This window comes from Kogia breviceps, chromosome 9, assembly GCF_026419965.1.
Source record: "Kogia breviceps isolate mKogBre1 chromosome 9, mKogBre1 haplotype 1, whole genome shotgun sequence".
In the NCBI taxonomy this organism is placed as follows: Eukaryota; Metazoa; Chordata; class Mammalia; order Artiodactyla; family Physeteridae; genus Kogia; species Kogia breviceps.
In genome coordinates, this window is record NC_081318.1 from 20112278 (window position 1) to 20127276 (window position 14999).

Genomic DNA, 14999 nt, shown 5'->3' on the forward strand with positions numbered 1-14999 from the left:
AGTCTAGTATTCAGCTAATTGAATACATGGCCACTTTAGTTATTTTGTTACGGCTGATTGATATTCACAGTGATCATGTCTATTCCTTCTAAATATAGTATTACCTTATAAGCTTATGGTTCAACCCCTTTGGATATTTCCATTCTTTCTCTCTGTTACATGTCAGCATATAATTTTATTTTCATTTGTATTGTGGTTTATATGTAGTTCTGACACAGAATAAAGCTCTTTTCCCTGCTCTTATTTGCCTGTTTGAGTTGATAGATATATAGGTTGGTTTTTGCCTACCACAGATTATCCATATGATTGTGAAAGATTAAATCTTTCCCAGTTCGTTATATGTGTGTTGCATATTTGTTACAAGATTTAGAACTATATGAAGTGTAGTTATAGGGATTTCCTATTTAGATCGATTTAGAGTTGTTACCTTTTCTCAATCCTAGTAATTTCTGGCTTCATAACATCACCCCATGGAAAATTGAGCTGATACCTGCTTTTTATTCTACCTCGTGCTATTAAAATTGAACACTGGCACTTCAGGAAACTTTGTCATTTAAAATGTACAAGCTTTCCTGTAGCACAGAATCTTCCCTTACATGCCTTGTACTTGATGTGCGAAGTAACAGTACTGCCTCTGAGCTCGGTGATTATGATGTCACTGTGTTCTCAGTGCTGTGCACCCTGTGCCATATCTCAGTCCCCAGGAGCAGCCAGGCATAAGAGGGCTGAGTTAACATGCCAAAAAATTGTTGCTATGAAGACTTCTCTAGGAACATACATGGAAAGCTACCTTTATTGTCATAGATGTAATCCCACTTCCTACTTCTCTTGCCCTTATTATATCCTTTGTTGTAAACACCTTCAGGTCTCTTCTGAAAAGAGGCAAGTCTTTAAGGAAATAAATACGTGTTGTGTACTTCATTTTGAATCTGGCTACCAACACTGAGTGAAAACATCAACATGTTTATGTGTTGCGTTTCTTAAAAACTTGATTTCCTTATTTTCCTTCTCTTGTATATGGGATGCTCTTGTTTTCCATAATGATCCACTTAGGCATTTTCTGTCATGTTTTCAATCCCAATCACGTTGTCCCAAATCTAACAGGATCTGAAAACTAATGAGTACACATTGCCTCTCTAGGAGGAATAGCAAACAGGAGGTGGGTGGAAACTTTTTATATCCATCTTTTCCCCTAAGAAACGATTCCGCTATCACAGTGAATAATGTGTTAATCCTCTTTGTTTTCATTTGTTCGTGTACAGTGATTCCATGTCTGTTAGAGTTATACATAGGAGTTTTATTCCTTGCAGTTGGTTTACCGCTTTTGCTTAAGTTGCGTGTGACTCTCCATCCTCGGCAGCTATTAGCTTAGTCAGTGTATCCCAGGCTTATGTAACTTTCAGGATTCATTTGTGTGACTTTCCCTCCCGGCCTCACATTAACTGTTTCAAAGCAGTGTGCCACTGAGGTGTTGTGGCCATCTTTCTTGCTCTGTTATTGTCCCCAGTAGATCTCAGACTATTGATTCTGTTGACAGTCTAGGGAGAGATTTGTGTTGTTAGCCTGTGGTTGGGTGTGTTCAGAGCTTTGGAGGTAGTTCCTCTTCAGTATGCATATCTGACCTTTTGGCATGTTGCTTTAAAAAAAATTCCAAGGATTATGTCTTAGAAAAGTGAATATGGATATTTCTGCATGCATATCCTTTGTTTAGGTTGTAATCAGCCTCTCAAAATTAAATTTGGTGGTTGGTGTAGTCCATATTAGGCTGAAGCAGTACTTGTGGTATTGAATTCTTAGTGTTTTCTAGATAGCTGTAATAGAATATCTGTTACATTTTCTTTGCTCAAAAAAAGAAATCTCACTGTGCAACTGTATGTGAACAAAAGCAACATTATTTAGTGAAAATGTTTTAAGAACCATGGTGGATAATGTCATGCATTTAATGGGGGAGAGTCTCAAGTGCTAACACATTAAGCATTTAGTAGGTAAAATAATTTCCATGCTGTAAATAACTGTTCAAGTTGTTAAATTTTTTTGGTCGTCAATATAATCGCTGAATCACTCACTCTTACAGCTTTTGTACCATGTTATGTTTCCATCTGATAGTCAAGGATAAATGTGTGTGATATGTTTAAAAAACATTTTTTTGATTAAAGAAGTATAACTTTGTTATAGAAATTTTGGGAAACAGAGAATGGTCTAAGTAAGAAAACTATCCCACTATGCATATCGTATCTACTGTTAACATCTTAGCAAACATTACACTTTTTCTATGTCTGCATAACTGGATGCTCAACTTGCCCTGTCCTTCCCTTCTGTCCCCTACCCCTGTTTATTAACCAAAATTAGGAACTCAGTGTACTTGGTAATTTGTGACCATTCTCCCCCCTTTAATATTTTGAGTTAAAAAATCAATTATTCTATGAAAACATTTTTTAATGGCTCTCAATGTTTAATCATTATGGCTAGACTGAAATCTTTATAATAAATATGCTGTTGTTGGACCATATCTTATTTACACAGACCTCTGTTGTTCCTACTTTTTTGTTGCTTTAAATAAAGTTGGCTGCATTTTCTTAGATATGTTTGTGTGCTTTTCTTAATATTTCCTAGGATTAAATGCCTAGAAGTGGAATTGGCTAACTAATAAGCAAATTAACAGTAGTAGAGATATACACACACACACACACATCCATATATTTATATGGTTGTTTTTATAAATTTTAACATGCCTTATTTGGATCGACTTAAAATTTTTATACAGTTAAATTCATTCTTTGTGATATGTAGTTGTTTGAGTTTTGACCAATGCATGCACTTATCTAACCACCATCATAATCAAGAAGCAGAATAGTTCCCTCACCTCAAAAAATTACCTCCTTTGTCTTTTGACTACAAAGTGTGTTTATTTTTAATATGGAAAATATAAAGAAAAATAATTGGAAACTATCCATAAGCTTACCACCTGCTATAACTTCTGTTGAATATCCTTCTGGTCTTTTGTTTTTTTCTTCTTCCTTACAAGAAAAGAGATCATACTCTCCTTTCTGTTTACAGTCTTTTTCTTTTTCTTACTTAGTACATTATGAGTATATTTTAATTTAACTGTTAGATTGGTTTTTTTGCCTTTTTTTGTTTGGCTGCGTTGGGTCTTCGTTGCTGCGCGCGGGCTTTCTCTAGTTGCGGCGAGCGGGCTTTCTCTAGTTGCAGCGAGCGGCGGCTACTCTTGGTTGAGGTGCTCAGCCTTCTCATTGCGGTGGCTTCTCTTGTTGTGGAGCACAGGCTCTAGGTGCGCGGGCTTCAGCAGTTGATGCACACGAGCCCTAGAGCGCGTGGGCTCAGTAGTTTTGGCACATGGGCTTATTTGCTCTGCGGCATGTGGGATCTTCCCGGACCAGGGATCAAACCTGTGTCCCCTGCATTGGCAGGTGGATTCTTAACCACTGCGCCACCAGGGAAGTCCCTAGATTGGTTTTTGTTTTTGTTTTTGTTTTTGTTTCTTTGCAATTCTAAATAATCTTACCATGAATATCTTTGCATGTTGCCATAATTACTTAAGTCCTAAAAGTGGAGTGTTTAGATCTCAGTGCATATGTACAGTTTTCAAGCTTATTTACATTTTGTCAAATGGATTTTAAAAATACTTGTGCCAGTTTACAGTCTGACGGACAGTGTCTTGAAGAGCATGTTTTTCCTGTATCCTGGGCAATATTATTTTTATATTTTTTAATTTGTTGAATTATGGAATTTTGTTATTTTAATTTTCATTTTTTGATTTCTTGTGGGGTTTGGTTTTTTTTTTTAGTGTGTTTATTATTTACTGTTTTGTGCGAATTGGCAGTCTATGTCATTTGCATGTTTTTCTCTTGGCTCTTTTGGGGAGTGGGGTGGGGGGGAGGGCTTATTTTTTCAGTGCTCTATATATTAGTAACACTAATTTCACAGTTAGAGGTTGGTATTTCTTTGTCATTTGCTTATTCATTTTATTTAATGTTTTTTATTTAATGGAGGTTCTCATAAACCCATTCTTTTGCATTTCCTTTATATTTTGGAGGTATGTGTTGAATTTAGAAAGATCTTTTCTCTTTAGATCATATAGTCATGCATATTTTCTTCACACTTGATCAAAAATTCTTTCTCCATTTACATTTTCTTTTATATTCCTGACAGACTAGTGAGGTTTTTTACTGTGCTGTATCAGGGAGTCATAGATTATGTACTTGCATATACATGTATTTTTATCTAATCTCAATATTTTGTTTTTTAATTATTCATATGCTTCCAAGCAGCATGAACGTTTCATTGAAATCTTCTATTCACAGTGTAATAGCACAGTCACATTTAAATGTGTGCCAAGTTTAAGCAAGTCCTCTTATTTTTTTCCCCATTGCTGTCTTTGGTGTGCGTTTTAGATACTATATCAGATTTCTTGGTTGACATTAGGGGGGGAAAAGTACTTACATTGTTAAATAACTGTTTCTTTGTTTTTAACATGCTGCAGGATATTGAAGTCAAAGTAAGTAGCAAAACAATGACCTACGGCAAACAAACGAGCCAATGGGTTCACCTCAATTAAGCATATAGTGACGGTCACCCATACACCGGTTGAGCCAGGTGACCCTTGATCATGTTGCAAAGAAAATATGGCACAAGAACGGGAATGCCAAATATATATACTTCTGTTATTTCTTAAAATTTCTAGGCAGGCATGTATTCAACATTCATTGAACAAAAAATATGTTAAAAACTTTTCTAACATGGAGTATTGTAGGGAGTTCTGTTCTCTCCGAGATAAAGGTCACTTAAATGTAATAAAAACAGAAGCAACAGTTGAAGAAATGCATTTTTTCATTCTCTTTTCCTGCCAGTTTTATTGAGATGTAATTGACCTATAGCACGGTATAAGGTTAAGGTGTACAGCATAATGATTTGACTTACATCCTCATGAAATCATGACCACAATGAGTTTAGTGAACATCATCTCACATAGACACAACATTAAAGAAATAGAAAAAAAAAAATGCTTTTCCTTGTGAACTCATAGGATCTACCCTCTTACAAACTTTCATTTATAAGGTAGAGCAGTTTATTAATTATCTTATCATGTTGGACATTACATTCCTAATATTAATTTATCTTACAACTGGAAATTTGTACCTCTTTACTACCTTCGTCTAATTCCCCCTCCCCCCTCCCTTCATCTCTGGTAGTTACAAATATGATCTCTTTTTCTATGAGTCTTTTTGTTCGTTTGTTTTTGAAGTATAATTGACATACAACACTGTGTTAGTTCCTGGTGCACACCATAGTGATTCGATATTTCTGTACATTACAAGATGATCACCATGATAAGTCTAGTTGCCATCTGTCACCATACAAAGATATTAACTAATTATAGACTCCATTCCCCACACTGTACATTTCACATTTGTGAATCATTTATTTTGTAACTGGAAGTTTGCCTCTTACTCTCCCTCACCTATTTCTCTCCTCCCCCACACCCCTCCCCTCTGACAGTCTGTTTCTTCTCTGTATCTGTGACTCTGTTTCTGTTTGGCTCTGTTTGTTCATTGTTTTGTTTTGTAGATTCCACATATAAGTGAAATCATACAATATTTTTTCTGTGTGCCTTATTTTAGCATATTACCCTCTAGGTCCATCCATGTTGTTCCAAATGGCAAGATTTCAAAGAAAGGCATTTTTAAATTTAGCTTGAAAAACATTCAGAAGTAAGCATCTTTATCATTATTTTTTTCAAGAATAAGTATTTTATTACTTGATTTTTAATTTTGTAAAAAAAAAGATCTTAGAAATTAGAAGTGGGATAACAGAGTTTTAAAATTACTTTTATTATTTTATTATTAATTATTTAAAATTATTCAAATAAACAAATAGAATAGTTTTTGCCCTTTTTGCCAAAGACAGCTACTTCATTAAAAAGGAGGTAGAGGGCTTCCCTGGTGGCGCAGTGGTTGAGAATCCGCCTGACGATGCAGGGGATACGGGTTCGTGCCCCGGTCCGGGAAGATCCCACATGCCGCGGAGCGGCTGGGCCCGTGAGCCATGGCCGCTGAGCCTGCGCATCCGGAGCCTGTGCCCCGCAATGGGAGAGGCCACAACAGTGAGAGGCCCGCATACCACAAAAAAAAAAAAAAAAAAAAAAAAAAAGGAGGTAGACCAGTACCTGTGTTTATGTGCTGGTTTCACTGGGTAGTTTAAGGGTTCTCAAACGTTAAGGTTGATGTACAAAATCTTATATAGGTGTTTTCTTTTGGTTATCGCTCCAGAAAGATGGTTAATAACCACGTGTCTTATACCTGGAATAAAATCAAAGTTTTATTGTGCAAAATATTAATCCTTGAAATTACTCTTCGAAAGAGAAGTTAAATAAAACTGTCTGTGCTGTATTCTGACATTATCCAAAACACTTGGACAAAGTAGGACACAGTTGTTACAGTTAACAAGTGCAGTGTAGACTCATTCTTTACATTTAGATGCAGCAGTCCTCAGTAATGTATTTTCTATGGCAGAGACCTAATAGATTGCAAAAATCTTCATCTTTGAATACTTATTTCTAATGCAATTTATACTTCTGCTTTGCTGTTACTGCTTTTTCTTCATATAGTATATTCTTCATTTCTTTTTTTAGGCTAAGCAGCTGGAAGAGAAAGATCGGGTGATAAAGAAGCAGGATGCATTCTACAAAGAGCAGCTGGCTAGACTGGAGGAGAGGGTATGACTATTTCTTGTCAGTGATTCTCTTCTTTTACCACATTTGCGGTGTTCCCATGTGTATATTTAAAAATCAGTACATTAGCACTCTAACTGCTTTTTCTCGTTAAAAAGTGGCCAGGAAAGGAAGACGCCAAGCATGCAGATCGTTCTCGAAGATAATGTCATTTTTACTTTGGTAGTTTTGCGTATTGTTATGTTGTTTGTTCATTGATGCGTTTTACTACTAAGGAACTCCTTCCAAATATTTTTCCCTGTATGTTTAGAAACTGCATTGTCTCCAGGTCAAACAGTAGAGTGCCACTGTTGGCTTTCCCAAACATTGACTAAACTTGAGCACGTTTGTAGAAATGGTGGTGTTTTAAAGGATAAACTGCCTTTGTGAAAGCTGTTTCACTGCACTTGTGGCCAAGAAATGAATGCCTTCTTCAAAACTGGTGGACAGGAGCTAAATAGTAGGAGTCAGGAGAAGAGTTAGGATGAGGAGTGGAGGGAAGTACCTCTGATTTACCTGACCCTAGAATTTGAGAGGGATGCAAAGAAGGAAATGAAGGCTGAAACAAAAGGAAGCAGTGGGTTTAAGAATGGGAGCTTGAGGACCCAATCAATGCCCCTGTTCAATGAAGTATATTTGTTGTCTAGGATAAGTTCATACATGGACCATGAGGTTACAAAGCTAGCTTTCTCTTTGCTTTGATTGAGACCCCCAAAGTTGATTGATTTAGAATAGATTGTTTCATAAGAAACTAGATAAACTAAGAAATAAACTATCAGGCCCCACTCAGTACAAATATTTGTATGTTGATCGTCTTCGCCTGTCTCTGTATGTCACTGAACTGAGTGCTGCTTGAGTGTAGGGACCATTTTCTCACTGACTCAGCAGATATCTACCTAATATATGACAGTCCCTGGCAGTGCCAGAGATACGCTAGTGAAGAAAATGACCTAAACTTCTGCCCTCGTGGAGCTTGAATTCAATTAAAACCTCGTCAGCATGTTGAATGGCAGACTGTGATAATATGGCAAACAGTAAAGCGGGGGGGACGGGGGGAAAGGAGTCCCAGAGCCTAGGAGTGTTGGTGTGGGGTTGGGTGGAGAGGGAGGGCCTGTCTAATGGGATGGTATCTGGGAAGAGGTCTGCAGCAATGGGAAGCAGGCCAGCACCAAGAGGGCTTTTGAGTGGAAGAGTATTCTGGCTGCTGTCTTGGGCAAGAACTGAAGCAAGAGGGACTTAGAGGTAATAGTGGTAATTCAGAAAAGGGGTGGTGATGGCTTGGGCCAGGGTGCTAGCGGTGGAGGAATGAGATGTGGTTGGATGTTTCACAGGCAGAGCTGACCAGATTTGCTGATGGTTTTGAACATGAGTGAAAGAAAGGACTCATAGATATTCCAGGTCTATGGCTTTTACAGCTAGAAGGATGGATTTTCCAAGGCCAAGGCTATTAAAGTATGGATCTGGATGTGGGTAGTGGAGGAAATCAGTTCGATTTTGGATATGGTAAGTTTGGGATGCTACTTAAGACATCCAAGTAGAGATGTTAAATAAGCATAAAGTGGAAATGCTTAGCACAGAAGTCAGCACGTTTTTCTGTAAAGGGCCAGATAGTAAATACTGCAGGCTTAGCCGGCCATGTATGGTTTCTGTTGCAGCTACTCGACTCTGCCATTGTAATGTGAAAGCAGCCATAGCCAATATGTCAGTGAACGAGTGTGACTGTTCTAATATATGGACACTGAAGTTAGAATTTCACGCAATTTTCAAATGTCATGAAGTACTCTTCTTCTGACTTTTTTTCCCCCAACCATTTAAAAATGTAACACCATTCTTAGGGCTGTACTAAAACAGGTGGTGGGCTGGATTTGCCCCATGAGTTGTGGTTTGCAGAAGCCTGGTTTAGTGCACAGGTTCTGACATCAGGTGGCTTGGATTCAAATCCCTGAACTGGCATTTACCTGCTGCATATCATGGAGCATCTAATGTAAACTTCCAGTTTCCTCAGCTATAAAATGACGATATAATAGTACTTACCTCTTTAATTTGTTAAATGAGATAATTCTCACAAATCACCTATAATAGTGTCCAGGACAGGGTAACCATTCAATCAGTGGTAGCTCTTCTTTTACTTCTGTCCATCCAGGGCACTGTTCCTGATATAATGAGTAAATGTTAGCTGAATAAAATGATTGAGTGAAACTTTTTGAGGTGATTAACCAGGAGCTGCTTTTTCCCCACTCAGTGATAGTTTTCTTTGCTTTCAAGTATTACTATGCTAGATGCCTTTTGATGAAGTCCTCATCAATTACTGTTAGGTATAAGAAAAGGCACTGATAAATATTTACCCATTTCTCATAAATCCACCAATTTGATAGAGATATTCAGTGATGGGTATGAGGATTTGCTGAGAGGATTTGCTCTCGGCCGATTAAAGGGGTCTGCTTAACAGTTAACTATTGTTTCTGGTCTCAGGTTAGAACAAGGTGGGGAAGGTCAGGTGGATATGGTGTGCTGATACCAAATCATTGTCACAAACGTCTTCTTATAACACACAAACACACATCTTTTCTTTTTTGAAGATGAGGCTGGAAAGAAGTTATTTAGGAATTTTAACTGAAAGCTGAGAAGCTGAGTAAACTTAGAAGAATGCCAAGGTGGAATAATCACACTCTTATTAGTTAATACTTAATAACTCCATATTTAAGAACATGTGGTGGAAAGAATGCTGGACTAGGAGTCAGAAGGCATGGCTTTTTCATCTAGTTATTTGACAATTCACCTCATCTCTCGTGGTCTCTGGTTCTTCATCTGTAAAGTGGGGATAATACTCTGTTCCTTACTCACCTTTGTGAGTTATTGGAGGGACCAGATAAAATGATACATTTAAAAGCCCCTTGAAAACTGGAAAGAGCTTAGCAAATACAAGCTGTTGCCATTAAAGAATATTTCCTTTCCATTGTGTGCAAGATACTAAAAATCATAAAATTACTTTAGTGTTATTCAGCTTCCTGGTGTCTTCTGCCCATTTTATAATACCTTGTTTTTGTTTATTACTGCCATTCCTAAAGTACCTAAGGTGAATTTTGTCCAACTGGATTTCATCTAGGAATATTTGAGAGACATTTAGGTGTCCAGAGACGAAGCATTTTCTAGGCTTAATGCGAAAGATTGTAAAGAGGGTTTTTCTTGTGATGACAGTGAAAAGTACAACGTCTAACCATTTCTATTAGAAATTCTACACACTTCGTGTTAAAAGATGTAGAATGCCCAGTCCAGTAGTGGATAATGTAAGAATTAAAATGATTGTGGTATTATAACTTGCAGAATCATTAACTTACAGGGAAATCCAGATTCCTGTTTAAAATTCAAGTTTAAAAGTGGATGTAAGTACCTATCTTTCTCTGTTTTAACCAAGTGAACTTAAGAAGCCATACACTGAATACTAGCTGGTATATTAATGGAGAGGAGGGGACACTGAGTCTTTTACAGAGTCATTACAGGGCTGATTTCTAAGACCACTCTACCACCTGCCCATCAGCTAGATTAGCAAACACAGTAATTGTATACATAATCACTTTTTTATGACTCAGTCTTATTACTCAACTGTTCATTTTCATTGACTTGATGCAAATTTCGTGATGCACCTACAGCATGATACCCCTAAGAGTGATTTTAATATCTCGTTGTGCTGCTTTTACTTTGAAGTGAGAAATTCATGGTCATTTGAGAATTATGAACCCAAGTCTATTGAGCATTTGAAGCACATTCAGTTCTGTAATACAGCTTGGTGTGCCTCTTGGTTCTATTTCAAGAAACTCCTTATCAGACATTCCCTTGTGTGAACGGAGCTTTCTCGTCCCAGGTTTTTTGTTTTTTTTTTTTGTGGTACACGGGCCTCTCACTGTTGTGGCCTCTCCCATTGCGGAGTGCAGGCTCAGCAACCATGGCTCACGGGCCCAGCCGCTCCGCAGCATGTGGGATCTTCCGGACTGGGGCACGAACCCGTGTCCCCTGCATTGGTAGGTGGACTCTCAACCACTGTGCCACCAGGGACGCCCTCATCCCAGGTATTTATATTGGCTGGTTCACCAGGAAACTTTCTCCTTTCGCTAACTCAGGAGGAGTAATAAGTGTAATTTAACTGGACACCAATTTCATGCTTCTCAGAACCAGTATGCAAAAGCAACAACTCTTTACTGAGAAGGAAGGTCAAAGCCGTTTAAAAGTTTTTTGAGTCCGTATTTCATTGCAAATGTTGCCAGCTTCATCAAACAACGTTGACATGGACGTGAGGTAAACTTTTGTATTTTAAGAACGTGGACTTCCCTGGTGGCACAGTGGTTAAGAATCCACCTGCCAATGCAGGGGACACGGGTTCGAGCCCTGGTCCGGGAAGATCCCACGTGCCGCGGAGCAACTAAGCCCGCGGGCCACAACTACTGAAGCCCGTGTGCCTAGAGCCCGTGCTCCGCAACACGAGAAGCCACCGCAATGAGAAGTCCACGCGCCACAACGAAGAGTAGTCCCTGCTCACCGCAACTAGAGAAAGCCTGTGTGCAGCAACGAAAACCCAAAGCAGCCAAAAATAAATAAATTAAAAGGGAAAAAAAAAGAACGTGAGAGGCATTGCATGTAGGTATGCCCTAATTGAGAGAGGCTTGAGTATCAATTCCTGGTGGTTGAGGTAAGAGGCTTGAGAGTATTAATTCCTGTTGGGAGATTTGATGAAAGAAAGCCCAGGGCAGCTTTCAAAGAAAAGGTTCCTAGATGTTTTTAAGAAGACCTTTTTGCCAGTCCCTCAGGGAATTCTCCATAATGCTTTGTGTACCTCCCTTAATGTGCCACATTTATGATAATTGTGATTAGTTATCTGTGTTTATTTTGTAAACTGCCTGAAGATAAAGGTCATTTTCTTATTTCTGTATTTTCTACAACTCATGTAGTAGGTGCGCAGTGAACGAATCCTACATCTACTAAACTTATGCCGTGAAGTTAGGTCCAAGCTATTAGTGTACGGTTCTTAAGTATTCACAAAATATTTAGTATCTTCATTAGTTATTTAAATTAATAATCTAAATCTATCCTGTGAGAAAAATCAAGTTTAACTTTGAGTATCTGGATATTTTATAGCATCCTCATCATCCTAGTAGCTAACAATAACATTTTTTGAGTATTTTTGTTGTGCTGGGCACTTGGCATGGATTATGTCATTTTATTGTCATAAACAACCCTATGAGGCTGTCACCCCTGTTCTTTAGGTGAAGGTCCTAAGGCTTCAAGTAACTTGCCCAGGAATATACAGACAAAATGTGATCTGGATATGAGCCAGGCCCAACACTTGAGCTTTTAGCTATTGTCCAGTGCCATCTTTAATGTTTGTCAGTTGGGCACTTAAGAAGTTCAATCCTGCTGATTGCTTTGTTAGTTCTTTGGGTAGTAAATTAACTCCTTCTGGCTTCGAATACACCTTTTTAGGTCCTGACGTTGAAACTTGATCAGTGCTACCTCATAACCTGAAAATGTTAAGCATTCAGAATGCCTAATTTTCTCCCCAGGATTTGGCACTTCCTGGAAAAATGGGGCCAAAAGGGAATAAACAGGGTCTTATTACTTAGCGACTGCAGCATGATACCCCCAAGAGTTACTGTAATATCTGGTTGTGCTGCTTTTAGTTTGAAGTAAGAAATTCATAGTCATTCAGGCAGTTTAGAAAATGTCTTGGAGACATTCATTCATTTCTATGTTCACAGTGTTATTACAGGATAGTCACCTCGTTCCATCTCTAGAAAGAAAACAAACTTCCTGTAACTGTTTTATCAACTGTTTTGATGGTTATTTAATTAGAGCCTGGATTGCCTGCTCCCGGAACATCCATTGCCTGGATACTCTTCAGGAAAGTGTGTATTTTTCCCGTCGTCTGTTAGCCCTCTGGAAGGAAATTGAGAGGCAGGACCAAGGCCATATTATAACAGGGCAGAATCCAGATTCTCCCAGGATCTTCTCGGATGAAGGAGCCCTCACTCCCCAGGACATCTAGAGATATGAGTTCTTTGATGATTAGTGTGTCTTGCGTGTCTGACTTCTCAATTATGAATTGAATTGATTTGCTCTACTGGATGCACTTTGCTCTTGGTGTTCACGAGAATGGTGGGTTGGCACAGCATGAAGAGAGAGCTGTAAACGGCCTGGTGGCTTGAGGAGCTGAGGGAGAGCAGAGAGCTTAGTTGGGTACTGTTACAGTGTTCAGATCAACAGGGTAATGGGGTATAAGTATTGCTTTCAGTTTACAGGCTCCTCTAGATTTCAGCAGCTATTTACATACACCTTGCAGTCAACCGCATACAATTAAGGAAGAGAGGGAATTCTACAAGCTGAGCCAGAGAGAGCAGGGCAAAGAGAATGGTGAAAAATAAATTGTCGTCAAGAAGAAAAGTACTTTACTAGTTCAACACCTGTGGAGAGAGTTGCTAGTTAAATTCTAAGGTCATGCTTACATCAGATGAGCAATTGTTAAAAGGCTTTTTACTTATAGTGGGTGGCATACCTTCTGTTGCATCACAGTGTTGGGCTCATCCGTATGATTAATTGGCTTTTTTGATTGCTTGACGACTTCTTTGTCATTAGCACCGTCATTTCTGTGTTCCTCTTTGCAAAGCTTGGGGGAAGAATAATGCCAAGAATGATCATAAAGAGAAACGACGACAGAACAGATTATCGCCAGCCCAGTGTGTTCCTTATGTGAAGAAATTATTATGCATTTTTACTACAGATGAAGTCTGTCACTGTAAAAATATTTCCTTGAGCAGAGCTGGGTCAGCCATTTAAAGGGATTAATACAGGGTAGAATCACAGACCACTGACATCTGAGATCCTAAAACATAAACAGTCTTTTTTGGGGTAGGGCGATAACTACTTAAACTCAATTTATGGGATTAAAAAAAGCCCTTTGATGTTTTCCCCCTTAGGTGCTTTCTAAACAGTTGTCAGTGATTCTAGGTCATGTGGGCAGCTGATACATTCACTAAATAATGTGCATGTTTTGGCCGTGCACTGTGATATAGCAAATTGAACACAATAGTTAAAAGCATAACTTTGTGGTAGATATGCCTCCATAGGTTATGCTAGTTTGCATTTGTCGGCCTAGAGAGAGAGATTATTGCTTTGACACTTGGAAATTTTGTACTGGCCTCCTCATTCATCTTGAAATCAAGGCAGTTTCTCTGTGGTTTCTGTAGTTACCAAGAGCTGCAGAAAGAGATAAGTCTCTCTGGTCAGGGAGTTTGGATGTTGAAGGCATAGAACCAATAATGTCACTTTTAATTGTCATGCCATTACACACGGCAGAGGTTTCAGCAAAGTGGTTTTCAGCACGTACCTTGAGTTGCTCTGAGATTTTTTTTTTTATCATTAACAAGTAATGATAGCTCAAATAAATGCACTTAGATGTTAATTGTTAGGTAGAGAAATTAATAAGGCCCAATATCACCATCTCCTTTGTTAATATAATTGAAACAGTTATTTATAACTTAGATTCAGAGACTGAACCCTTTTGCACTCTTACCAGGCTCCCTAAAGGAAGTTTATTATTGCAGATATTCCAAAAGCAGCAAGCAAGATGGACTTTTTTTTTTGTTTGTTTTCTATTTTGTTCTCTTGGGGCAAGAAAATTGATACAGTATAGAGTATATGGGGGTCTTATCCTTAATTCATTATTCAACAAGTTCTCCAAACACATTGGCTTTTCTGTTAACCTCTCTGAATTTTCTAACGGGAAATGTGGCTTGGGTAACCTTGAAATGCTTTTTTAATCTGGCTTTAGGGATACGAGACTTAAATTTTTTCCAGGATGGACTGTTAAAAGTGCATCCCGTAAAAATGATCCCTTTAACTGGAGCCAGTTTTTCTATGCCTAACTTTAGAGGAAAGATTTGCAAATCATGGTATCGGCACTTAATTTGGGGTTCTGTTTACCATGTAGGCTGTCAAGAAGTATTAACCTTAAGGTAAGATGAGAATGTGGAGTACAAAGCTATGGGCTGATGGCACAGAGTATACCAGGTATTAAGTAGCATTATCCATGCTGCTTGCTACAGTAAATAGGATTTCACTATTATCATGTGTCAGGGCTTTCAGTGAAATCAAATTTACAGGACACTATACTGCCATCCTCTCTGCTGAGCAGCTTTATTCTGGGATCTTGCTTTCATATCAATCCTGTTGGTAGGAAATACTCGTACCAATTGTGCATGGAAATTATAATTTAATGATCTCT

At 38.4% G+C, this 14999-nt stretch overlaps 1 protein-coding gene across 11 annotated transcripts in view; it reads left to right on the forward strand.

Moving 5' to 3' along the window:
- Positions 1-14999, forward strand: part of CHCHD3 (coiled-coil-helix-coiled-coil-helix domain containing 3) — a 429385-nt gene that overhangs the window by 180702 nt on the left and 233684 nt on the right. For 6 of the 11 annotated variants that reach the window (XM_067042128.1, XM_067042131.1, XM_067042127.1 and 3 more), the window contains exons 5-6: positions 4502-4516; positions 6650-6733. In XM_067042128.1, the coding sequence (XP_066898229.1) occupies positions 4502-4516; positions 6650-6733 (99 nt within the window). The remainder of the gene's footprint in view (positions 1-4501; positions 4517-6649; positions 6734-14999) is intronic. The other 5 variants (XM_059074418.2, XM_067042130.1, XM_067042132.1 and 2 more) reach the window with 1 other exon arrangement.